General features: G+C 49.4%; 1 protein-coding gene across 1 annotated transcript in view; it reads right to left on the bottom strand.

The window, feature by feature from the left end:
* Window positions 1-27898, bottom strand: part of INTS4 (integrator complex subunit 4) — a 1642132-nt gene that overhangs the window by 14201 nt on the left and 1600033 nt on the right. The window contains exon 22 of the mRNA XM_069639944.1: window positions 21276-21396. Within this exon, the coding sequence (XP_069496045.1) occupies window positions 21276-21396 (121 nt within the window). The remainder of the gene's footprint in view (window positions 1-21275; window positions 21397-27898) is intronic.

Raw genomic sequence — 27898 nt, 5'->3', positions numbered from 1 at the left:
TTCTGGAGGAAGGTTTTAAGTGCGACACAGCCAGAGCTGTAAAACCCAACCTAAATGGGCATAGCAGTTGGCAAGTGAAGGCTTGAAATTTCTGCAAGTTATCTACAAAGCCTTTATTAATGAACCAATGCATCTTTTAGTAATCTGTTACATAACTTCATTCGGAGTACAATTACTTTATGTCAACTCTCTCGTCATACTGTTTAATTCCTACCCCATATTGGCTTCAAATGATACATTGAGTTCCTTGTTTTTAATAAACTTAACATACAAAACGACCCCCCCCCCGCTGTTCGTTATAACAAAACATTAGACATGACTCAGTCATTGATTCTGTCCATTGTATGATATGTACTGGATTCTGGGTCCGCGTTCAGACCACCCTCATATTACCCGGAGTGCGTGGCTTAAACCAAACATGTTCTCTTTCTCTGACATAATCATGAAAGGGAAGCCACATCCTCAAGAACTTTGGGTACGTTCCAGTCGCAAGAGCCCACACCGTTTCCATCGCCATCACCCACCAGATCTTAACCCACCAACATGCGATCACAGGGCCTTCTGGCGCTTTCCAATTTTGGGCTACGGTCATCCGTGCCGCTGTTAACAAGTGTGTGATCAGTGTTGCGGGTCACCCCATTGCTGTATACACCCCTTCCACTTCCGCCCCCAGGATTATTACCAGGGGTGACTCAGGTAATTGTGTTCCTGTGATCTTTTTAATCTACGCTAATACTTTTTTCTAATACTTCCTAACCTTGGGACATGTTCACCACATGTGACCCAGGGTGCCTGTTTCCCCACATTGCTGCCAGCATAGGGCGAATAGTCCTTGTTCATAGCATTCAACCTCTGGGGTGTTAAGTACCATCTGTGGCAGATTTGATATGCCAACTCCTTTATTGCAGTGCATCTACAGGACTTTTCAGCTCTTTTCCAGATCTGACCCCAGTCTTCCTCCGAGATATCAATCCCAAGCTCAGTACCCCATTTAACCATATATGTTAGGTCAGCCGAGTATTGTGTTCTATCTTGCAGTTTGTACAGCTTAGAAATCCCTTTGGTGGACGCCCCTTCTCTCGTGGTTAATTCCAGCCCTGTCAAGGTCTGTGTGCCGGTCTTTTTAACACTATGCTGCGAGATCCAGTGTCTAATCTGAATGTACTTGTATCTCTGTCTCTCACCTATGTGGAATTTGTTCTTGCATTCCTTGAATAGAAGCGGATTGCCATTCTGATAGAAGTCTCCTAATCTCAAATTACACTTCCCCTCCCATCCTTCCCAGTAGGCTGTTTGCATCCCTGGGGAAAAGTCTGCATTGTGACACATGGACGAATGTGGTCCCAGTCCCGGGAGGACATTTTCTCTTTTTAATGTCAAGTCTCATTTTTGCAGGGAGTGAACCGTTGCCGTCAGTAACCGCCCCCCTGTTGCCCTGTCTCGATTATGTAGCGCTTGCAGTGCAGTTAGAGAGATTGTAGTAGCTTCCTGCTCTATTGTACACCACCCATTGTGTTCCCCTGAATTCGCCCACCGTAGCATGGGTGCCAGGTGAGAGGCTAGTATGATCTCTGAATGTCCGGGACTCCCAGTCCTCCATTGCACAGTGGATGAAGGAGTATCGATCGCCGGACTCTATGTCGCTTTTTGTGCCATATGAAGGCCACAATTTCATCCTGCAGAGTCTTGATCATTTTGGCTGGTATGTTCACTGGGAGCGAGCTAGTAATGTAGATCAGTCGCAGTACAATTGTCATTTTCACTGCAGCTACCCTCGCAAACCACAATATCTCTTCTGCATCCCATCTATTCAGGTCTTCACTAAGCGATCGCCACAAAGCAGGGATATTTGCCTTATACAGCGTTTCGTAGGATTTGGTTAATTGTATCCTTAGATAATCCAATTCATAGTCATCCCAGGGATAGCGCCCAGCCAATCCGTTAATGTCTCTCTGATCCTCGGTTATGTTGAGGGCCTTGGATTTATTTTAATTGATCCTGAACCCTGAGACCCCTGCAAATTCTTGTAATCTATGCATCACTTTCCGGATACAACGTCCTTTCATTGCGGGATGTTTTTTCACAGGGTTTTTTACCGTTGAAAAAACCCATCAAATTTTTGATAAAATCAGAGGGTTGTGGGGGGGGGGGGGGGGAGATCCCCCCAAAATAATGTAAAAAAATGTGATGGGTATTTTCGTTAAAAAAAATTGCGGTAAAAACCCAGCAAAAAAACATCACGCAATGAAATGACATGGAACCACTTTCGGTAGGGTAATTTTTGTACCTCTTAAGAGGAGGAGTATATCATCCGCACAGAGAGCAATTTTATGTACTCTCCCCTTGGATTGTATTCCCTTAATCTCACGGTCTTGACAAACTACACCTGCGAAGGGTTCCATTGCCATGGCAAAGATTAGAGGTGACAATGGACATCCTTGGCGAGCACCCTTTCTATTCTGATCTGTCTAGTGAGCTTCCCATTTTTCATGAATCTTGTGGAGGTTACCTGAAAATTAGCTAGTATCATCCGAGAAAAGGACGGTCCTATTCCAAATTTCTTAAGAACTTGTTCTCGAAAACCCCAGTCAAGGATGTCGAACGCTCTTCTTGCGTCCAGAGCCCCAGGGCAAATTTCTGCCCAGTCATTGTTCCCATATCTATAAGGTCTATGGTCCTCCTAATATTGTCCTGAGTGTGCCTTCCCAATATAAACTCCGCCTGATCCTCGTGTATGATACTAGGCAAAATTGGTGCTAATCTCCTTGCCAGTATTTTAGCATATATCTTCGCATCGCTATTCAATAAGGAGATCGCTCTACAATTGGCACATTCAGTTTTAACCTTCCCTAGTTTCGGTATCATTACCGTGATAGACCTACCCATATTTTCTGTTACCATCCCAGGTTCCCTTATTTTATTAAATAGGCGTGTCAAATGGGGGATCACCTGAATTCTAAACGTCTTACAGTATACACTAGCAAATCCATCTGGCCCTGGAGTTTTGTTGGGGGGCATTGTGGTAATGGCCTTGTTAACCTCCTCTGCTGTGAAAGAGATTTCCAGAATGTCGATTTCCCTTTCTGTGAGTTGCAGGAGATCTATGCCTTTAATATAGTTTGTCTGCAGTGTGGGATGCAGAGTTTCAGGCCTTAACAAATTTGCGGGATAGTCCTCCATAATTCTTATTTTATCGCTCTCCCCCACCCATATGTTCCCTTTTCGTCTTTCAGCTGTGTAATATGATTGCAAGTTTTAGTGTTCCGTAGCTTTGCCACCAATAATCTACCAGCACTACCTCCCTGAGTGTAGTAGGTCTGTTTGAGTTTAATGAGTGTTTGTGCTGAGCGTTCTGCCATGTGTTCCTCCATTTGGGCTTTTAGCTTCCATAGTTCTCGCAGTGTTTTCCGTGATTGTCTAGCTTTGTGTTGTACCTCAGTTATTTGTATTCTTTGCTCTAATTCTATTCGGGTTATTTCTTTGCTTCTAATACACGCTGCCGCTTGTGAAATCAGTTCCCCTCATCAATACCTTCCCGCCATCCCACACCACTCTCCAATCTATCTCCCGGTATCATTCTCCGAAAAATAATCTGTGATCGTTTTTTCCATATGAGCCCTGAGTGCCTTGTCTTTTAAAATAAGTTAATTAAGCCACCATTGTTGTTTGCCCATTTTAGTGTCTGGTTGTGTTTCAATTTGTATTATCACTGGTGCATGAACTGGTATGACGTCCTTTCATCGCGGGATGGTTTTTCGCAGTGTTTTTTACCGCAAATCTTTTTTCGAAAAAACCCATCAAATTTTTTAGAAAGCGGGGGTTTGGGGATGGAGAACCCACCAAAATAATAATAAACAAAAAATTTGAGGTGTTTTATCGTTAAAATAATCGCAGTAAAAAACCCAGCATAAAAACATCCCGCGATGAACTTACATGGAACCGCATGATCTGACAAATATTTTATTCCTATACAAATGTCCATCACTTGGGCTATCAAGGTTGTTGAAACCAATATCATATCTCTTCGGGAGTAACCCATATGTACCGCCGAATAATGTGCACTTGTCGGTTTCTATGGTCCTTGCTAGTGGGAGGAACTGTTTTGTCCTTTGTGGGATCCATAACGCAATTGAAATCCCCGCCTACTATCACTTGACCCTCACACCAGAAGCCTATCTTCTGCAGGACTGCGTGACGGAAGACATCTTGTTTGTCATTCGGGCCATATACTGCAACTAGCGTGTAAAGTTGTGTCTCTAGTGTACCTTTAAGAACCAAATACCTCCCTTCCGGGTCTTTATAAAAGAAGAGTTACTTAAATCGTAGTGATGCTCCCAGCAGGATTGCCACCCCCCCTAGTTTTGGTCCCACTTAATGCATAGTACTGCTTTGGCTATGCTTGAAGTGCCATTCTCTTCTCATCCCCAGCTAGTAAGTGTGTCTCTTAAAGGAACACTATCGAGTTTTTCAGATCCCCTAAACGCCTCAATATGGAACAGCGTTTCATCGATGTGTTAAGACCCTGCGTATTTAAAGTTACAATATTTATTTCAGTTATTATCTCGCATATTTCACTCTTCATTTTGTGTCCGTTTTATGTTGTTTATTCTGTTCCCCATTGTATATTGAGTCACGTCTTTATACTTTTTGTGCTTTAAGATAACATAAGCCCCCCCCCCCCAACGTCCATAACTCGTGTTTCAAACGCACTTCGGAGAGGTCCTGAGTACCTAGGCCCGCCTCCCAGATGATTGGCACCATACGATTATGTGCCCTCTAGTGTGTATATCGCATTTGCCTCTTAAGTATGCTTATTATCACAGAGTTCTATAGCAGTACAAATTCCTCCCCCAGTGCGGGTCCAGCTCTCCATTTATGTAGTCCGTGGCCACCTCATTCCTAAATTTTAATGGCTTCTCATATCATCCTTGTTTCCCTCCCACTTTACCTTATTTCATCTGCTCTGGGCTCCTCGTTTCTTTTCCTTATAGACCTTATGGGACTTTGGGGGAGTCGACCACGTCCATTCCTCAGCATTCCAGCTAAGTTATAATCCCCTCATCTGCCTCCATTGTGCGGTCCGGATCCGCCAAGCTCAGGTCTCCTTCTCCCCTTCAGAGTTCCTGTCAGAGGGCTCGTCGTTTTCAGCAGGGCTCTGCCCATGTCGGAGGCACCCGCCTTTATATTCAAAAATCGATGTTCACTTCTTAGGGCTCCATTGGAATCCTCCGATTCCCACTTGTCTGTGATCCAGATCTGGGCTCCCCGCCTTCTAATTTGTCCTGTCTCGCTCGTCGCTTCACCCTGGGAGACCCACTGTTCTTGGCGGGAGGAACTCACCAGGCGCGCGGCATGGACCGCTTTGTCTTCCGATACGCTTTGCTCTATCTGTATCTCGTAACTCGCCGCCACACACCTGGCTGCTCTCTCAGTTTCGTTGCTCTTCTCAGGGCTCCAGTTATCTTCAGAAAGTGCTCCTGCTCCCACAGCGGTGCCGACTGTGTATCTGTCATCCCATACTTAATCCGTCATGTCTGCGTGTACTGCACTTGAAACTTCCCGTCCAGGATCTCATTCCATATTTTCCCTTCTCATTTAATGCAGAGTTCCACTGCTTTGCCAGGTCGCTGTCTTCATCCGTAGTGTGCGGGTATAAGGGTTGCCTTCTCACTGCATCATCTTAGTGTTTCAGCGCGTATCATGGGCCGCCTCGAGTTCCACGTCGTGGTCCGTCCGCCATTTGGATTTATCAGAGTTGTGTCTACCTGTTCATTACTTCTTCCCTGCTAGTTCCATTGATGATCTCTCAGCATTGTCGTTTAGCGTAGACCTTCCACTCACTGTCCATTATTTTGGGGCTCAGGGGCAGCATTCTGGAAGGGAAGGGGAGCCACAGCAAGGGATCAGGCGCCAGAGCTCACCAGGAGACCTTGTTGTTCGGTCCTCGGCTAGCCCCGCCCACCCACACTGAAACAATCTTTCTGCACGCCCGCGATGTGACATCAAGGGTCTGTACTGCAAAAATCTTAGCCTTTGCTTCATTTGGGGGTGGTCTTCTTGAAGCTGACTGGAACTGTCTGTTGAGCACAGCAACAAGCTCCTGACAGGAAAAGTGACATCTACACCCAATACCCATGGGCTTCCCTCACCCGAAACAAGAACAGAAGACTGTGTCCCATGAATTCCGGAAGAACTGAAGTGCCACATGGAAGGATCAGTGTCTAGAGGCAAGTTAACTTGCCTGATTCTGTCCCCTGCCTGTCCTCAATAGGGTGAAATTGGGTGTAAAGCCCTTGTCCCCAACTCCCTGTTAGCTCGTTGAACCTGGTTTAAGGATCCTTTCATAGGGCTGACCTTGGCAATAAAATGGAGTGTGGTAAAAACTTATTTTACTACAAAGAACTTTCTAAGAACCACCACACCCCACTGCATCAGATCTGAAATGCCTTCCCTGGAGAAACCATGGTTTGGAACCTTTGACCTTTGGGCATAAGGCCCCATACCTCTTAGGGCTGGGCTTCATAAGATAGGGTAACTGATTTTGTCCCAACTCTGACTATTACAACTATTTTTCTTGCACCCGAGTACTCACCTGTTGAACAATGGTATTTAAATTCATAGCGTAAACCGTAGTGCTGGCCAAGTGCAGCAAGTGCAGTTGGCGGCAGTGATGTTTGCTTCTGGTGCCGGTTTCTGGAGGAAGGTTTTAAGTGCGACACAGCCAGAGCTGTAAAACCCAACCTAAATGGGCATAGCAGTTGGCAAGTGAAGGCTTGAAATTTCTGCAAGTTATCTACAAAGCCTCCTAAAAGTGTGATAAATCCTCAACCTCCAGCTGGTAACTGTATCCGCTTTACATGCTATTCTAATATGCATTCAGAGCACGACTTGTGTCTCCGGTATAACTTGAGGAGTGCTCCTTGTCCTCTAGATCTGATAGTGATAGAGGTAGACTCTACTAGTCATAGTGTCACCTACAAGAGCAAATCCTCTCATCAATGTCCTAAAGAAGGCAGTCTTGCCGTAGCTATTATACCACTTTGCTGCCCTGCCAATAGCAGTCGCACTTAGCTACTTCAGTGCCCTTCACAAGGGCACAAGCCGGTTCATCTGGAACCGCAAAAAAACGAGGTTGGCGGCATCTCTCATGAGAATCCCAACCTCCTGGGGAGGAATGGGGGAGCCAGACTTCAGGGCATACTATATTGCAGCTCAAATTCGAATCCTCATGGACTGGCAGAAGGACGATCGAGACAAACCATGGCGGCCAATGGACAGGGGGGTGGTAGCAGGGCACCTAGAGGGAATGTTACGGAAACCAAGGGTAGACAGAACCCCTCAAATGTATGCAAGTGAAATCACATCGACTGTAGGAGTGGCATGGGACACTGCAGTGAAATGGGCCCACATCACCACACTCCCCTCCCCCTACACTCCCCTGTTCTAGAACCCACAATTCACTCCGGGCTGCAAAAATACAGTATTTGATGCATGTTATCAGGGAGGCTGACATATGGTACGCAACATGTATCAAGGCGGCAAAGTTAAGGACTTTGAGAAGTGCAAGTCAGACTTTAAGCTAGATGAGAGGCACAGATACGGGTACATACAACTGAGACATTGGCTGTCCCACCCTGAACTGAAGCAGGCCGGCTCGCAACCTCTAAACCCATTCGAGAAAGACCTGGATACGCATTCAGGGGACAGGGGTCTAACGGCTTCAATATACAAACACATAAAGGAGGGGGAAAACCCACCAAGCAGAAAGTACATGAGGAAATGGGAGGTGGACATGGGTACCGATATAGGGGAGCGGGACTGGCAATTTCTGTGGGCACAAATACCGAAATTAACTAGGTCTCTCCAGATCCGCAAGATTTGGCTAAAGCTGCTGTTCCAGTGGCACCTAACACCGTTCAGACTGAACAAGATGTATCCACACTCCACCCAGGGCTGCTGGAGAGACTGGGGGAGTTGGCACATGGGTCCACATATGGTGGGAATGCCCAAAATTGGACACGTACTGGGAGACAATACATCAGGCAGTTGTGCAGACCCTGGGTAATGTGGGGGACAAGAACAGAGGCCTGGATAGGATATGCCAGAATGGAGCCCTGGTAGACATTCCCACAAACCCTGCCGTAAAGTATACGTCATCATGATGATGTCGGCAGCGATGGTGTTGGCGCGCAAGTGGAAGTCCAGAGGTCCTCCTCAGGAACACGAGTGGGTTGTCAAAATATGGTTGGTGCTCGCCATGGAGTTTCTTACATATTCAATACAAGGAGACCACATGAAGTTCACGACCAACTGGCCTGCTTTACTAGCATATTTAAAGGACGGTGCGCGCAGAGCATGGTGCCCTAAGTCTATGACATTGCTGGGAATCATAGATCCACAGGAAGACTCTGACCCGTAAGGCTGGGGAAACCTAGACTTTGAGAAGTCGCCTTTAAGCAAGTGTTTGAGGAGACAGGAATCTAATGCCGTACCGAATACCCCCGAGAGGGGGACAGACTACACCGTTCACTCCTGGATCAAGGGGTTCGGGGGGGTAGAGGGAGGGAGGAGGGTGTTTCATTAGTTGATTGTCGGACTAAAAATGCTAATAAAAACCAAGTTGAAAAAAAAAGTAACTCAGAAATATATCAGATACATTAATGTAGATGAATAAAGGACTGGTCAATTTATATTAAAAAAAAAAGTTCCCGGGTAGGGAAACCGACTGGGCTTGAAAATAGTAAAGAAAAACTGGGAGGGTCACCATTTTAATCGAGGCCATATGCCCCATCCACAATATATGTCGTGGATTGCTTCGTCACAAGTCGGTTTCAAGTGTGCAGAGTAAGCGATGATAATTCGCCTCGTATAGCGTTGTCATAGACTTCGTAATGTAAACCCCTAAATATCTGATTTTCTCTTCCGCCAATTGAAATTGGGTGCACTCAAATATCTCTCTTTCCTTTTGCCTTGACAGTGAGAGATGAACAAGTTACTCTCTTACCTGGTAACGTTCTTTCGATGGGATGGTCCGACGAGGTATTCCATGGTTTATAGTCATAATGTCGAAACCAATAATGTCGAAAGTCATTTTTTTGAGAAAAAAAATTGTCAATTTTTTTTTTAATGCATTTATTTTTTCGAAATGGGGGGTTCCCCCCCAAACCCCCCCCTTTTCAAATTTTTTTTTGTTTTACCCATTTTTATCCCGAACCCCAAAATAAATATATAATTTAAAAAAAACGGAATTCGACATTTTTTTTCGAAAAAATTGTCATTCGACATTATTTTTTCGAAAAAATGACCGACCACCGTATTCCATATCTATGACAATAATCATCACAGCTGTGCTAGTTCGGAAAATCTTTCGGCATCTGCGTCCTGCATCGATGACGTCGATACGCCGTCCTGAAGGGCCTCTGTCGAGCCGACGTCACCAAATGTTATAAGTAGGACACATGACGCCCATAGCCTCAGTTTTAGTTTTTTCCCAGAACGTGTGGCACCAATCTTCTGCCAGTAGGACCACAGAAAGCCTTGCGGAAACGTAAGCTGCAATCGCATAAGAAATTCTGTAGCGGGGAAGGCAGGGAGGGAGCGATATGGAATAAGTCGTCTGACCATCCCATCGAAAGAACGTTACCAGGTAAGAGAGTAACTTGTTCTTCGAGGGGATTGGGTCCTCCGACGTATTCCGTATCTATGACAGACTCCCAAAGCAGTACCAACGTAAGGAGGTGGAAAAAGAATTTAGAATATACAAATTTAGAATGCCCAATCAAATTGCAGAGTAAAGGACCGCCTTGCCAAAGGCCAGATCCTGCCCATGGACAGAATCTAGGGAGTAGTGATGTACAAAAGTATGGACCGAAGCCCAAGTGGCTGCATCACAGATGTTGCGAATAGGAACACCCTGCAGGGTAGTAGAGGCAGCCATACCCCTAGTCGAATGGGCCCGTAAGCCTACAGGAGGGTCCTTACCCGCCAGGCAGTAACATTCAGAAATTGCCAAGATAATCCATCTAGACAAAGTCTGGTTAGTCACAGCTTGTCCCAACCGCCTTCCAGCGTACCCAATAAAGAGCCGATCGTTCACTCTGACCCGGGACATGCGTGAAACGTAGAAACTTAAAGCTCTTCTAGGATCGAACCTATGGAGCCTCTCCTCGCCCTTACCAGGATGCGCAGGAGGATAAAATGCCGGAAGAACAACCTTCTGGCTTAAATGAAATTCTGACACCACCTTCGGAAGAAAAGAAGGACGAACTCGAAGAACAACCCTGTCCTTATGAAACACAGTGAAGGGTTGCTTAACTGAAAGTGCCTGTAACTCACTCACTCTGCGAGCGGAAGTGACCGCAACTAAATATACAGTTTTAAGGGTTAACAGTCTCAAAGGACAAGAATGCAAAGGCTCAAATGGAGCACCCATTAGAAACTAGAGAACAAGGTTCAAATCCCAACCGGGCACCTGGAAAGGTGACGGAGGGAACACATTAGTGAGCCCTTTCAGAAACTGAGAAATTTAAAGGATTTTTAAAATAAGAACACTCCTCAGACGAGCGCTTAAATATGAACAGCGCCGCCAGGTAACCTTTAATGGTACCCACTTGCAAGCCCCTGTGGGCTAAAGAAAGCAAAAAAGACAGAACTACAGGAATTTCACATGAAAAAGGATCCACATTCTGAACCCTGCACCAGTCGCAGAACTTTCTCCAACGGCACAGGGACTTAGTTGCCGGCTGTCTGCCCGAAAGCAACACCTCCATCACGTCTTCAGGGAGGTCCCAATCCTTATACCTCAACCTTTCAGGAGCCAAGTGTGAAGGTTGAGGGATCTGACCTCTGGATGGAGAACGTGACCCCCCCTCCCGTGAGAGCAGATTGTCTCGGTAAGAAAGATGACGTTGAGGGCAGAAGGACAAGTCGAGAAGGTCTGGGTACCATGTCCTCCTGGCCCATGCCGGAGCAATGAGGATCATCGGAGAAACAAACCTCCGTAACCTCCGCAGCACTTGAGGGATGTCAGGGACTGGAGGAAACACGTACAGCAGTGGGAATGACCACTCCTCCACGAACGCATCTCCTAAGGCTCCTCTTGGAGGAAATTCCCGCGAGCAGAACCTTTCGCACTTCCGGTTGACACTGGAGGCGAAGGGATCCACTTGAGGGGTCCCTCAAAGGGCGAAGATCTCCAGGAGAATCTCCTGAGCCAACTCCCACTCGTGAGAGATCGCGCTCTGCCTGCTCAGAGCGTCCGCCGTCTCGTTTTCGTCTCCGGCCAGATGAACTGTCGAGATCGAAATTCCCTGCTGTATGGCCCAGAATCAGAGCTGCAACGCCTCCCTGCACAGAGGAAGTGACCCTGCCCCCCTTTTTGTTGAGGTAGTGCATGGCCACTGTGTTGTCCGTCAGAATCAGGACATTCTTTCCTCGCACAGTCGGCAGAAAAGCCTTCAGGGCAAGCCTGACGGCCCTCAGCTCCAACAGATTGATATGGAGTCTGGACTCCGACGGAGACCAACGACCGCTGTCTATCAGCTCGTTGGCATGAGCTCCCCATCCCGTGAGGGACGCGTCCATCACGATCGTCACCTCCGTCCAGGGCAGGCAGCCAAAACGGAGCCCGCCTCATCAGATTGCCTTCGACGGCCCACCACAGAAGGTCCTGGGTGACCGAGGGCGGCAACTGAACGAGGTCCGACATCCTGCCAGAGGACTGTGACCACCGGAGCTTGAGAGCCCATTGCAAAGATCTCATCCGCAACCTGGCCTCTGGCACCAGAAGAATGCAGGATGCCATGAGGGCGAGCAACCTCAAGAACTCGAACGCTGGGAGACTCTGGGCATGTTGAAACTTGTGCACCATCTGCTGAATGTAGTGAGCCCTCACCTGGGGAGGAAAACACTGCCCCAGGGACGTGTCGAGCACTGCTCCGATGTACTGGAGCCGCTGAGTTGGCATCAAGTGAGACTTCTTTAAGTTGAGGGAGAAGCTCAGCTTGTGAAGGGAGTGGCAGGTGACTGACAGATGATCCAGGACTTGCTCGGGAAAGCGCGCTCTGATCAACCAATTGTCCAGGTAGGGGGAGACGTGAATCCCCCCTTTCCTGAGATACGCTGCCACCACCACCATGAGCTTGGTGAAAACCCTCGGGGTGGAGGTCAATCCGAACGGCAGGACCCGAAACTGAAAGTGCGAGTCACCAACCGCGAACCCCAGGTACTTCGTGTGCTTGGGATGGATCGGCACATGAAAATAAGCGTCCTTGAGGTCGAGAGACACCAACCAGTCCTGAAGTTGAAGGGCGTGGAGGACTTGAGATAGAGTAACCATTTTGAACTTGAACCTTCTTGGAGCTTATTCAAACCACGCAAGTCCATGATGGGTCTCAATCCTCCGTCTTTCTTCGAAATCAAAAAATAAAGGGAATACCATCCCTTTTTCCTCTCCGCTACAGGCAGCAGTTCTATAGTGCCTTTCTCCGGGAGGGATTGTATTTCCTGCGCAAGGAGCGGATCCAGACTCTTCAGAGAGGTTCCCCGGTGGATTGTCGTGAGGCCTCTGCCGAAAAGGAAGACAGTAGCCTTTGAAGACACACATCTGAAGTAATGGCACGCCATTCTACAAGATGCTGCGCCAGCCTTCCTCCAACCAGAGAAGCATGGGCCTCATGACTGAGCTGAAGCGGGTGAGGCAGTGCCTGAGGGCAAAGAGGCAACTGCTAGCGCGGCCGTGGCACCTCAAGTACCTTGTTTTCCACCTCTGGCACTCCTGCGGTTGCCCCTTTGACTAGCAGCTCCTCTCGATTTACTAAAGGACGAGTAATATCGAAAGGAACCTCCCCTCCATTGCTGTCCCCTAGAACGAAAAGGCAGAGGTTGGCGGACAGAAGTGCCCAACGACTTTGCTGCAGCTTTGGAGGTCTGCAACATCTCAAGACTCTCGTCAGCCGTGCTGCCAAAAAAATGTTCACCATCAAAGGGCATGTTGAGGAGGCGGGCCTGAACATCAGGAGCAAAACCCGACTTCCGCAACCACACAAACCTGCGTATTACGGTGCTTGCTGCAATGGACCGGCTGACGCAATCAACCATGTCCTGACCCAACTGAACGGATTCACACATGGCATCCTTGCCATTCTGCACGATAGCAAGGAAACCATCCCGTTCCTCCCCTTCGGGAATATGATCAGCCGCTAGGGAAATACAGTTCCACAGAGTGTGCGTGAAACGAGACAAGGCACAAACGGAGTTGGCAGCCTGAAGCGCCATACCCCCAGAAGAAAATACCTTCTTCACCCAGCCGTCAAAACGTTTTTAGTCCCTATCAGGAGGGATGGTAGGGTACGACTCCTGCTTTGCGGGGGCCGTAGCTGTCTGCACCACCAAACATTCCGGAGTGGGGTGCGTGGTTAAGTAGCAGGGGTCGCCACTGGCTGGGCGATATTTCTTCGGCAAGGACTTGCTCACTGCCGGGAGACTCTCCGGAGAAGTCCAAGCCGCAGCTACCCTTCTCTGCAAAGCCATATGGAATGGCAGCACCGGGTCAGTTGGTGGACCATGGTCCAGGATATCAGTCAGGGCATCCTGCTGAAAATCCCCAGGAGGGGCAGACCACCCCAGGTAATCCGTGACCCTCGATATCAGGCACTGATAAGAGGAGTCGGCATGCGTGCCAGGCTCAGGCCTACTAAATTCCACCTCTGGAGAGGTGTCGAGCCCACTGGCGTCATGCAATGACTGGCGCAGCTCCTCAAGCTGGCTATGACCAGAAACAATGTCATCAGGGACCTCTACAGGAACCACCCCTTCCTCAGACCCCTCATCCACCTCAGAAATATAATCCAGAGGCTGGAAAGAGCGAACCGAAAAAGGAACAAAGACATGTTTTGCTATTGCTAGAGCTTTTCTAGGGGGTTCCCCCGTACCACCAGGCATCCCCGACAAAACCACCTCAAAAGGCGTCGATGGAATCGGCGTCGACGTCGAGCGCGGCGCCGTCAGCTTCCACAGCGTCGACACAGGCCTCGAGGGCAGAGCCCCGAGCCTGTCTCTCCACAGCCTGGGGGCCGATGGCATCAACGACTTCCTCAGAGGTGGGGCCTCGAGAGAGTCCGTCGAGGACCTCGGCGCCGCCGGCGTCGATGTCTTTCTCCAAGACTTCACAGGTTCACACGGTCTCGATGGCGTCGAGGACCGGGACCTGGAACGAGCATGTCTAGAGCGACCATCCTTGTCCGACCGGGACCTCAAAGGCGCCCGGTGGTCGCGATGACTGCTCGAGCCCGAAGGCGGACGAGCGGTGTCTCTAGCACGGCCACGACTGGCGTCCTCAGACAGCGCAGATGGACCGGAGCCCTGCGATTGAAAAATCGCCAACATCTCCTTTCGGAAGGAATCCCATTCCTCAGGAGTGGAATGCTTGTTTGGACAAGTAACCCGCCGACGGGCAGAGTCCTCGGAAGAGGACATGGAAGGCGACCGGTGACGGCGCTTCCTGGAGTGTCTCGAAGAGGCAGAGGAATGGCGGGACCGACTCCCGACAACGATGCAGAGAGTCGCCCCTCGAATTGTCCCTCGAAAGACCTGTGGAACGCGACTTCCGGGGCTTGGCCACCTTACCGACCGACAGCAGCTTCTTACGCTCCTGCAAGGCCTTCGATGTGAGCGATTGGCAGTCGACACAGTCGTCCGTATCATGGTCCTCCCCGAGGCACCAGAGGCAAGCGTTGTGCGTGTCCGTCAGCAACATCTTGGACCCGTACACCCGACACTTCTTAAACCCGGACCGCGGGGTGGAAGAAGCCGAAGACGACATATTCGATAGCAATGAAGAAACATGTGCGAAGAACCGAAAGAACAGGATTCAGTAGAATCGAGGCGCGCTGTGATCTCCGAAGCGAACACGTTCGCGGAAAAAACAGAACTGAGGCTATGGGTGTCGTGCGTCCTACTTATAACATCCGGTGACGTCGGCTCGACGGAGGCCCTCGAGGATGACGTCCTCGACGCAGGAAATTTTTCCGAAGCAGCACAGCTGTGGTGATTACTGTCATAGATATAGAATACGTCGGAGGACCCAATCCCCTCGAATGAATACCTTTGATTTGTGTGTATTGATTTTTAAACCTGACACTTCCCCTAAGAAAGTCAACTCCAAAACTACCGCCCTCAAGGACTCCACTGTGTCTCAAAGAGCCAACAGTATGTCATCATGAAATGCCATTATTTTATGTTGGCATCCCCCAAAATGAATACCTTTCACTCCCGGTGCTTCACGTAGTCGCTTCAGAAGGGGTTCGAGATAAATTGCATAAAGCAAGTGAGACAGCGGGCATCCCTGTTTGGTCCCCCACTCCAGCCGGATAGAGCCAGAAAGCTGTCGATTAATGGACAGACGTAGGGCAGGGGTTTAATAATTGGCTTGTATCCTCCAGAGCAAGCGTTCCCCGAACCCCATTCTTGTTGTTTGAAAGAGAAACTATCATTCCACCCAGTCGCATGCTTTTTTGGCATCTAAAGCAAGGACCACCGCTGGAATTGCACGCCTCTCAATCTTTTTTATTAAATGACAGACCCTTCTTGTATTGTCAAAAGTTTGGCGTTGCCTAATAAAACCTGTCTAATCAGGTCATATTAAAATTTGAGGTCTATCCTCCAATCGTGAGGCCAAAATCTTGGTATATATTTTAGCATAGATATTGATTAGCGCTATTGGGCAGTATGAGCCGCACTGTGTCGAGTCTTTGCCCGGTTTCGGGAATATAACCAAATTGGCCTGATCCATTGAGGCTGTAATGTGCCCGATTCTTTCAAAGGAACTGTATTATCGCGCTAGATGGGGGATGAGGGATTTCTGGTATTTCTTACAGAAAATGTCAGTAAAGCCATCAGGACCCAGAACCTTATTCAAGGGGAGTTTGCCAATAGCTGAACTAACTTCCTCCTCAGTGATATCCTTCTTTAAGTGTTCCCTATATTCTTTTGACGGCATCAGGAGAGTTACATCGGCAAAATAGGTATTCTGTGGTTAATCCCGAGGTCTATCTGAGGAATACATAGCTCCATAGAAGCGTTCAAAACGCCATATAATTCCCTCTGTATTAGCCACATCCTCCCTTTCCCCCTCCCTAATTTTAAGAATCGTTTGGGCGGCCCCCTCTGTGTCAGTTGTCGTGCTAATAGTCTCTCCGCTCCATTCCCCTTGACATAATAATATTATTTAGCTCTAGGTTTTCATTGTGTCCCAAGCGGGGGGATAATTATTTCCTTAAGTTGAGCCTCTAAATCCTTCTCTAACCGTCGACTCAATTTTACCCTCAGGGCCTTACATGCAATCAATTCCCCCCTCATTACCTCTTTAAAGGCGTCCCACCATATACCCAGGGAGGTATCTGCCATCTCATTCTCGCTGAAATAGGTCTGAACCTTCACCCTATCTCAGCTGATAAGACCGTATCTTCTAGGATCCATTCTGGTAATACCCACGGCCAAAGTCAGCTTCGTCGAAATGTCATGTCTAACATCGCCTCCAAAGGTGCGTGATCGGATAACGCAATCGCCCCCGGGGATACTTCATGGATTCGCCCTACCAGTCCGGAGGACAGCCAGGTATAATCTATATGCTACTGGAATCTATGAACATGTGAATAGAATGTGAATCCCGCTTCCTTACCCCTACAAACACGCCACACGTCTACCAACCCCAACTGTTTGAACTTTTCTTTAAGTTGCTGGGACGGTGTGCCCTTTGGCACATATTCTACACAACTTCTATCCATCTCCACATCCCAAGCTATATTTAGATCACCAATAGCATAACATGCCCCTCTGCGATGCTTTCAAGTGCCACCATTGTGGCCCTGAGAAAACCATCATGCCCGGAGATAGGTGCATACACCATTGCTACAGTAAATATCTTAGTCTTAATACGAAACTTAACGAATAGGTATCGCCCTAGCTTATTTTCTGTGGAGACCAAAATAACCATATCAGGATTGTTTCTAAATGCTATTAAAACCCCTGCTTTTTTGTCATTCGCATTGGCCTAGAAAATCTTAGGATAGCCCCTTATTCGAATTCACAATCTGTCCTTCCTGCATATATGGGTTTCTTGGAGCACGAGAAAAAGTCTGGTTTCTCATGCCTCAAAAAGTGTTCCAGCTTACTTCGCTTTACTGGCGAGTTCAGCCCTCTAATATAGGTAGTGATTTTAAAACCCATGAACATTCCCCAGTCGTTGAAATTCCCTCTCCCTTCTTTGGCCCCTTATCACTAACTCCCACTGGGAAGCTCCCATGTTTGCTTGATTTTTACCTCTAACTGTATGAATAACCCATGTTTGGGCCATTACATCTCCTGCTCTCTTGCCTGCTCCCACAACCCACATAATTTCACATGGCCAGCAGATCACCCTCCATTTCCCACACCATCCCCCCTTGCAACGACCCAGGGCGGTTCATGGATCCTAGTGACAACAACAGGGAAAGTCCTTGACCATGTACCAGTAAACTACCTGGATCCTACCAACAGCAGAGAGAGAAACTATCTCTCTCCCTTAGATCCCAATCAGGCCCCCTAACCCAACCTTCTACCTCGCCGTGCTCCCAAACAACTACCCTAGCTCTCCCCCCAACAAGTCCAAGTCTGATGTCACAGCCCACACTCAGCAGTATACGTGGCCCCACTTCCATCACAACTCTGTGCGTGGCATGTCCATCGGCTTCTCCCAACCTCTCGAGGCATGTGCTTTTTGTCCCATTTCACCATGGACCATTGGCGACTCTGCTGGGTGGGTCGGCCCCCTACTCTCTGGTGCCACCACATCAAGGCATTTGTTGCACATTGTCACTCTGAACTACCTGCCCTTGCAGGAAAATGGCAAACCAAATGGGAAAGTCCACCTATATCAAACATTTCCTGCTTAAGAATTCTGGTGACTGGTCCCACCAACCTTCTTTTAAGTAGAGTAGAATATGCTAAGTCTTGGAAGAGCTGTACTTCCGAGCCATTGATGGTCAAAGATGTGCCTGCTTGTGCTGCCCTCAAAATTTCCTCTTTCTGCCCATAAAACGTGAAGGCTGCCAAAACATCCCTTGGTCGGGGGCCCCCCGGTTCTTTTCTTATCGGTCCCACTCTATGTATCCTATCTAAATCAATCTCGTCCGAGGGAATCTCCAGGAGCAGTTCAGCACAAAAAGGTTTGGATTGATTGCTTGAGATCTTTGTCCACAATTTCTTACGGAACATTCTTAAAACTAATGTTCCAGCGCCTCGACCTATTCTCGAGATGTTCACACTGAAGCTCTAAATTGTGCGACATACGTGCCAGTTGTTCTATAGCGTCATAATTTTTCTGAGAGTCTTCAGCAAGTTCATGCAAGGCTCGCTCATTCGTATCTACTTGCTCGCCTAATTTCAAGATTTCACCTTTGATTTCCTATACTGAACTTTTTAAGCCAGTTCTTAAAGAGGAAATCTGCTCCTGAAGAGATTCCTTGAGGCGTTGCTGGTAGTGTGCTAAACATTCCATCAAATCTTCTTTGGTAATCGCCATTGTATCCCAATGGTCTGGAATGTCCTTGTCACGTGATAGCAATTGTGAAGATTGGGCCACACTTGGAGTTCCATGCGCCTGTGTCTGCCGACACCTAGTGATTGTACCCTCAGCCCCACGAGCGTTCAATGTGTGATGTGCCGAGTTACCCTTATTCCGTCTTCTTCCTTTGCTTTTCGACATGTGCCTCCCTTAGGATTATCCACTTGACGATCTCGCACGCACCGTCCGATATGATCCGTATGCCAAGGTGTGCAGGTCCTGCTCTCCAAAAACTAGGATGGGGCAGTCGCTCAGACCAATAATTTACCGACTTCACTGCACACAGATGGCCCGAGTCCGCCTCAGTTCTGCGTTGTTAATGCTTGTGGTCATAGATTGCTTAGTGTCCACTCATTGCGCTAGGGAGTTCTGTTATGGGTGAGGCCCAGATTCCAACACTATTTTGCCCCCACTCGTATTACACCCAGGGGAACATTTCCCCCTCTAAAGGACCATGCCACTTAGAATATTTCTTGACAGACGCCATCTTCCTGATGATCGTGGCTCTCAACCAACTGTGATCCGAGCACCCTAATATACGGATCCCACCCTCTGAGGTCACGGCGTGGGATCCTCCCAGTCACTGTTGGTTTGTTGCTCACAGTCGGGTCCGGTCCACGTCGTATCTACATAGGTGGTGCCTGCAGCTCTATATTAGCCAGTGTCCTCGCATTGAGCTGGGAAGATCTCTCATAAGTAAAGCCTGTGCTCTTGTACTATCTTGCCCCTTTCAAAGTGCACCCAGCGGGGCTATACTCTACTATGAGGCAATGTCATTTGGCATTTAGTCGTTTAACTTGAGGGGCGCCTCCTCACCACCAGGTGCCGGATATGTCTCAACCTCTTCTCGTTTGCAGATCACACTGAGATGCAGGCCCACCTTCTTATTAATGCTCACGTTGTCTACTGCCTGCACAAAAATGGATCCCTCCCCTGTGAGCCATCTCTTTTAATATAAAGCCAAGGCGGCCTGGGGCCCCCACGCTCCTCCTCTCCTGCGGTATGCAGCTCATGAGATTCCCAGGTTGACGCCCACATTGGTCACAGCAGGACCCTACGCCGTCCACCTCTGGCCTTCCTCAGCGTTACTTTCGGGCAGCAAATGTTTTATTGAGTCATCCGTTCCGCTATTGTTGATGCCCCTGCACGGCATGCCGCATGCAGTTTCTTGGGGAGGACGCAGCCTCACCCGACTCCGCAATCTGCCGGAGGGAACTCTGCTGTTCTGAGATGTTGCTCAGCCTACTACCCGCCACACCAGCCAGCGGTCGTGTCTCCAAGACCGCTACTGCATTCAGACTCTGGATAAAAGGGGCTCCCCCTCTGAAATGTCACTCACTCTGCTCCCAGTTGTGCGCTTGTTGTCATCCGTTGTAGGCTTCGCTGAAATGTATGAGGTACTCTGTCTCCCTTGCAGCTAGCTCACGGGGTAGCCACCATGCCCTATTTTTTTCCAATCTTCAGGCTGTCTCTTGTGCCGCTGCAGTTGTTTTTTTCACTGCGAAAAGCCATGCTTGCTCTGCTGCCATAGTGGGGGGGGTTCCCATTGCATTCATTTTCAAGGATGGGGGGGTCAAGAACAGCTTTATTGTTCACTTTTAAACTGGGGCGAGCCGTGATTAACAGGGCCCCCCCGGCCGGCGGCCATCTTGGAATCCTTTTTTTTCTATTTCAATTCATTTTCCATTAATTCTTTCTTTATTGATTCCTTTCTATGGTTATATCTTTCTTGCTTTCTCATTTTCTGTTTGTGCCTTTCTTCCTTTAATTTATTCCTTCTTTTTTTCCCTTCTCCCTTTTGATCTAATTAGACTTTTCCTTCTTGCTGGTTCCACTTTTTTCCAGTCACTTGATTGGGAGCAATGGATCTCAATGGGTTGATTGGATTGGGGTGGGGTTATTATATGATGTGGTTAATGGTGGCTGACTGGAGCAGGGTGGAGTTGATTTGTGGATAATGGGGTGTTGCATGACATGATCCTGATGAGGCTTGATTGTGCTTTAAGGAGGTTGTCGGCTGCTTGGGGTAACAATGTCTGATTGAGGAAAAGTGGGTGACTTAGCCAATACAGCTGATGGTGTCTGATGGGGGTGTGTGCATCAAATGGGGTGACTGTACCCAGTGGAGGGACTCTGCCTAATGGTGGTGTGGGTAGGGCAGCAGTGCCTCCTGTACTGTCGATTTCACCAAATATCTGCTGCGGGTTAGGTTGACACATGATGGTTCATTATGTCTAAAGGTGTGACGATTCCAATATTTTAAATGTTGCCAGAGAACATCAGTCCATGCCCGAAAGACATGTAGGGGTGTGACAAAGGGTCAATCCCTTTAAACCATTTTGTTTGCGACCAACTCCATATTTCTTGTACTAACTCGTACCTATGGCAAGTGCCTGCACTTCATTTCTATCATTTCAAGCAAAGGTTCTGTCTATGATCGGTCTGCCAGATTGGTACTCTAGACATTCAGGGCCTTGTCCAAGCTACAGTCAATGAACAATCTTAGTGGTTAAGAAGGTGGTTGTGCCTCTTCATAAACCTGGAAGTTAAACGTGGGTGCCGAAGGATTCTAAGGACAGGGTGCAAGTGGAAGCAAAGCAGCTTAAAAATTTAAAATAAATAAACCAATGACTCATTTTTAAAATTAACACCACAACAGATTAATATTATGTACCTGTCCAAGCAGAATGTGAGAGATACACTTGAGTAATTAATCGGTGTCTTGAAGGACCAGGATTTCGAAAATCTGAAGGTTTTGGATGAATCACCTGCACCTGTCCATCAGGATAAACTACCTACAAAAAAAACAAGATTCAGAAGTAAATTTACTCTTAGTTTGAAAAAAAAAATACATTTGTTTATTCAGGGTTTTCATAAGCACAGAAATCACAGTGTAGTAATGACGGTTACCAACATTATCAGAAAATTGACAACAGAATGCATCAAACAGCATGCTGACCAACAATTCCTTTCAACAGCGGTTAAACATTATCTTCTCCTCCCCGGATCCCCAACCACTGCCTGCCACTCCTTTCTTGAACATGTCGATATTTCACCCTTCCCATTCAATGAGGCTTCAAATCTGCAGAGGAATGTATTCTGTTTAACAGCTGGCTCCAATCTACCACCACCCCCTTTCTCCAGCTCGGGGTCCCAGCTCTTTGCAAAATGACCAACTCTGCCACCCCCCACCTACGGATGTCTTCCATCCAATTTACCAAGGACAGACCCTGGGGTTTATTCCAGGCAAAGGCTACCTGCCGTTTTGCCAGTATCAACATGGACTGAGCCAGAGGTCTCCTTATTTTTTATCGTTTTTCACCCGCATCAGACCCCACAAACACACACTCAGACTGAACTCAAAGCTGAAATGCAGCAATTCATTAATCTTTAATATCACTGCTTGCCAATAACGTGCAATCACAGAGCATCCCCAGCGCATGCGTCAGATCCCTGCCGGCCCGGTTCCACATCTGGGACAATCCTGACTCACGGTCTTACACATTGCACGTAGTATCGTCTGGGTCACATAAACGCTATGTAAAACGTTAAATTGAATGAGTTTCAACCTGACATTCATCGAAACCTTCCCGACTTGTTCCCACATTTTTACCCATTCTGCTTCCGAAATCTGGCCCCCACATCCTACTTCCACTTGCTCATGACTGCCAGATCCCTCGAGGGAAACGCCCCCCGTATTGCTTGGTAAAGTCAGCAAATCTTAGCCCCCCCCACACACTCCTGTTTGAGTACCACCTGCATCAACGTGCTCATACTTGGCCCCACCGCGATATATCTTTGCACATTCTGGCCAGTTGCCTGGTCACTGTCCCGTAAGTAAAGAACTGCCCCCTCTAGATCCCATATCGAACCAACCACTCTTTAAACAATATCAGTGTCTCGCCCTCAAAAAAATCCCCAACTGTCTGACACTCCCTATCCTCAAGATGTGAGAATCCGATCTGCCTTGTTGCCTACTAAAGCACCCTGAATCCAAACTCCACAGGAAATCAGCACTATATAAACCTGTCACTGTAGACTCCCTAGAAGCTTCTTCCATGTCTTCAACACCACTCGAAATACATTAGTGGCCCCTCTACGCCTGACCGTGCCCCACAGCAGATTTATTCTCTTACGATGAGCCGGGAGAGTCCCCAGCAGGCCTGTCCACAATCCCCCCACTCCCTCGCGTCTGCCCACACTAGTATCACCAGCAGCTGTGCCGCCATAAAGTACCATTCGTAGTTCGGCAGATTAAGGCCCCCCCTTCAAGCCTGGACACCGTGAGGTTGCTAGCGAGACCCTCCTCCTCCCTGTATTCCACAGCAATTCCCTAACTTGTTCCTCCAGCATCTTGGAAAGTCGCCCCGCCTTATCCCCTTCCCCATTAATCAGAACAACCCACCTGCCGCTATCAAACTTTGATAATGCTTCTTGTGCCTCACGATGGGAGAGCAAGACCCACACCAATTCTTCCCCTGTACTTCGTCCCTCCGCCATATCCTTCTCTAGACCAGCCACCACCACCTCCATCTTTTGCAGTTTCTCCTGCAGAGTCCTCCTAACTCCAGTTGTTTTGGATATACAGACCCCTCCGATTGTGGCCTTGAAAGGCCTTGCACAGGATCCCCACTTACCCCCACGATCCCTCGTTAATATCGAAAAAACTTCACTATTGCCTACTGCAGTGTTTCCCCAAAGGCCACGTCCTACAGGGCCGTAGCCGACAGACGCCACAACCATACCAGTTATCTCTGCCGTAATCCCTCCAAATGCGTTACTAAGGGGGAGTGACCTGAAAGGACTCTCCCCAAGTATTTTGTGTCAAATCATGCCACAATTTCACGAAAATCCAGGTCCTAAACTACCCTCTACAGTGATGCCGCCTGCTGTTTCAGCAGACCTGTCTTCCACGTACTATCCAATTTCAGGTCCAAAAGACAATTGAAATCCCTGTCCCATATGAGCAGACCCTCTCTGCCCCCCACACCCGCACCAGTACCGACGGGAATTACTCTGTCATCTACAATAGGCGCACAACAATTGACCATGCAGAGATCCCTCCCCACCAGCGTACCAATGAGCACCACTGCCCTCACAACGTCATGAGTCAGAACCATATCCACTTGGACAGGAACCTCCGACGCCACCCAAATCAGGACCCCTCTTAGCATATGTCGAGTAAGATGTCCCCACCACCCTCCCCCGCCATCTTCTTAGTGAATCCAAATCCTTCTGTACCATGTGGGTGTCATAATAGGTCCAGCTGGAACCCATGCCGCCTCAGGAACCCCCTAACTTGCTGGCATTTCAGCCGTTTGCCTAGACCCCGGACATTCCAAGTCGCAATCTTCAAATAATCACCCCCCCCATGCTGGATTCAGTAATCGGCCCATCCCCTCACCCCCAACCCCCAATCCGCACTCACATTGTACAGAAGAAACCATCTTAATCTATACTGCCAACCCAACTACAAACCTCAACCAACTGATCAAACAAGCACCCAACTGTCAACTCGACCAACCCCGAAAATTATTCCCTACAACCCGTCCACCCACCTACCCCCAAGCCCACCCATTACCCCTCCCCCAGGCATCCCCAGCCACTGCGCCTCCTGTCAACCATTTCTAAACAAATTCACAGCCCCCTACTCTCCCCCAAACATTCCTCCTCCCATCTCTGTATCCCCCCAACTCAAACTCCCCCACCTCCCTCATGCCCTCCCAAAACTAGACCCTGCTTCCCCTCCCCACAACTCATGACCCCCTCAGCAATTCTCTCCACGCTCCTCCCCCCTATAGTGGGGGAACGACCGTTGGTCCATGGCCACACCCCCCATCTCGCTCCCGTCCCACCCATCATCTCACTTACACAACCCCAGGACCTTCAAATACTATCCAAGTCCAGGTGCGAGCCACCACCCATCAAACCGGCTCACCGCCGATCAAAGATCAGTCCCCTGACTGCACTCTCCCTTCCACCCCTCCACCCGTGAGCCCGGGCGCTGAGTCTAACCAATTCCACACTTTTTGCAGTGACACAAAGAACCAAGATTTGCCATCCGCTATGACCTTCAGTTTGGCGGGAAAGGACATCATGTATTTAATGTTAAGTTCTCGATGGCGCGCCATACTGTATCATAAGTTCTCTGCTGTCGCTGTACCTACAATGTGAAGTCTGGGAAGATGAGCAGCTTTGTATTTACCCCCTCGTAGTAGCCAACCTTTCGGGACTTCTGCAGGATCGTGTCCCTGAAATTCAGAATCTTGGCCACTATAACTCTCTGTGGCCCCCCAGGCGGCCCTGCTTGTCACCCTGTGCACCCGTTCGACTGTAGAAAGCTTAGAAAGTCCCTTCACACCTAAAGTGTCCAGAATAAGGTGTGCCACAAAGAGCTCCGCACGGGCTCCTTCCTCCCTCACCGGAACCCTACCAATCGGATATTGCAATGCCTGGATCGGGTGTCCTCCGTCCTCGTCTCCAAATTCCTAGTCTCTGCACCAGGCCAGCTACCTTGTGCTAGAGTTGTTGCACGTCATCCTAAACATTGCACGCCCTCTTTTACACTTCCGTTACCCTTTCCAACACCTTCCGCAGATCCGTCCTCACATCCACCCCCACCTCTTTAATGCTCCCCTCAAGTAACTTGAATGGCCTCCACCAGGGCGTCCAGGGTCACCCCTCTGGATTCACCCACCAGTGCCCTTCGCCACCTGGCCCGCATCCTCATGTTTCTGCTGCCTGCTTTTGGGGTCCGTGCATTTGTCCATTTTTTGCTGGCCTTTCAATATTGTTGCTAGCGGAAATCGCCTTGTCCCCAGGCCTGCACCTCTTTGCACTCAGAAATCTCTCTCTTCTGCAAAAATATTGAGTACCGCACCCCACTTTCTGCCAGCACTTTCCCCTTTACCCTGGCAAAATGCATTGCAGGTTCCTCTAATGCAGGATCCCCCACTCCGCTGTACTGACCAGCGCCACTGGGACCGGGGTATCCAATGAGGCTGCGCCCGCCATGCCTTCCAGCTTCTCCTCAAGGACCACAGTCCAGAATATCACTCAGTGCCTATTTGAGAACCCAAGCGCAGGATTGACTACAGGGGCTGCACAACCGTCACCCCCCTCTCCTGCTATATTATTAAACAGTCTCACCCCAGGGCGCCCTGCCAATTGCTCACAGAGACGCCATCCCAGGGGATCCCCTCCTTCACTGGAGAGGCTACAGACCTGCCGCCTTCTTGTCCCACACATCACTTGTTTTACTTTGGAAGGGCCTCTGACCAGCGTCCTGTGACCCGTTCTCCCCACAGGCCTCCACACCTTACTGTTTGCGGGACAGCTCCCCGAGAGATGGCAGAATCCGCAGCCTCTCTCCTGAGGCATCCAGTACTTTGGCAGCCGCTTGTCTCTGTGGCCGCCTTCCAGGCCAGAACCCGCCCCTGTGCCACTTCCCTGATTAGGGGTACGCACTCGATCGTCTCCTGGGGCTGGCTTCTACCACGAGCTGCCTCCCAGGCGGGTGCGCCCACCGACTTTACTGCGGTCGTGAACCCGACTGTTCCCTGCGACTGCCTGCAGTCCGGGCCATGTGCCTGCAACACCTTCAGCCGGCTAAGATCTTCGAGCTCAGCCACGGCTACCCGTATCTGCCGCAGTGGCATTCTTGGACCCCCTAGTCACCTGCCCGCCCGGTTGCACCCCCAGGATCACCGGGTTGGGGCTCCACTCGGGGCTGCAAGTTAGTGCAAACGAAGCAGGATTTTTTTTTTAATTTGTTTATTTATCAATCGACACACAGGAGAGATTATACAAGGACATTACATATAGTATCTCAGGTCGTGTAACCCAGAGTCCCCGTCACCCACCCCATACGTTCCCCGGCAAGCATAGTTCTCGGCCTTAGTCAGACTGGCTCGGCGGCCCTGGTGGGTCCTCCATAGCGTTTAGGGCCCTTGCAATCAGGGGCGGTTTGTAGGTCAGAGCCGGGTAATTCTGGTCATAGTCTAGCACTGGTTCCCAGATATCCCGAAAACGATGAAGCAGACCCGCCCTGGCTGCCGTGACTTTCTCAGCTATTAAAATATCCCAAGGTTTGACCCAGCAAAGGGCCATCAAGGGTCCGTCCGCGGACTTCCAGGTGCGGGCCACCGTGATCTTGGCCGCTAATAGGATATCAGGGCCGCTCTTTTCCCCGACCGCGGGTATGAACCGGACGATGGAATCCCTAAAAGGACCTGTTCGGGCATGAGCGGATCGCCTGGGTGACGTCTTTAATGGTGGCTAGACAGAGAGACCAAAACTCCTGCACCCGGGGGCAGGTCCACCACATGTGGAAGTAGGATCCTGGGAGGCCGCAAAGTCACCAACAGAGAGGGTTTAGTGCTGGTTGGAAGTGATGAAGGCGTAGAGGGAGGTAATACCAGCGCAGGAGTAGTTTATGGGCACACTCCCTGTTGGTTATACAGCGGGAAGACGTCCGCGTTCTTGTCCAAATGTCTACCCATGTATGGTCCTCAATGGCGTTTCCGCGGTCAGTTTCCCATTGGGACATGTAGGAAGGCCTGGACCGGAGGGGGTCCTCCTGTAGCAGCCTATACAGGTCGGTATTTTCCCCCGGGTCGGTAGGTCGCTCACCGTCAGTTCCAGTGAGGTAAGGGGTCTTGTAGCCGCCGCTCAGGTCTGTGGGTGAGAACACCAGTGTCTGAGCTGAGCGTAGGAGTACCTATCCGTTTCCGCTAACTGAAAAGTCATCTTGCAGCGTTCAAAGGTTAGGGGGGAGTCCCCTTCAAAAAGTTGTCCTAAGGTGGCGAGGCCCCCTGCGACCCAGTTTCTGAAGTTTTGGGGACGGGCCCCGGGGGAGAAAGCTGGGTTGAGGAAGATTGGGGAGAGTGCACTCAAGTCTCCTGGGACGCCCCGGTGTCTGCGAGCTCACTCCCAGGCCCTAATAGTTTGTTTTGTATCTGTGAGAGTGCCCGGCCAGCTGCGGCGTAAAGCTGTGGGTAAGAACGGGAGGAAGCGAAGGGGAAGAGAGAGGCAGGATTGTTCGATCTCCACCCATTTCGGTCGACCCGTAGCGAGTCCCCATGCCTGGAGGTGGGCCAGCTGTGCCGCCATATGGTATTTGCAGAGGTCAGGGACCCCCAGGCCTCCCAATCTCGTACTGGCCATCATTGTTCTCCGCGGGATGCCTGGTTTCTTCCCTTTCCAGATGAAGTCCACCATCTTCCTTTGGAGCCGCTGCAAGGGGGGAAGCGGAATGGTGATCGGGAGGGCGGCACAGGCATAGAGGAAGCGCAGGAG

The sequence above is a fragment of the Ambystoma mexicanum genome, chromosome 7q (genome assembly GCF_040938575.1).
Source record: "Ambystoma mexicanum isolate Mex_15411 chromosome 7q, UKY_AmexF1_1, whole genome shotgun sequence".
NCBI lineage: Eukaryota > Metazoa > Chordata > Amphibia > Caudata > Ambystomatidae > Ambystoma > Ambystoma mexicanum.
This window is presented reverse-complemented; position numbering and strand designations above follow the sequence as displayed.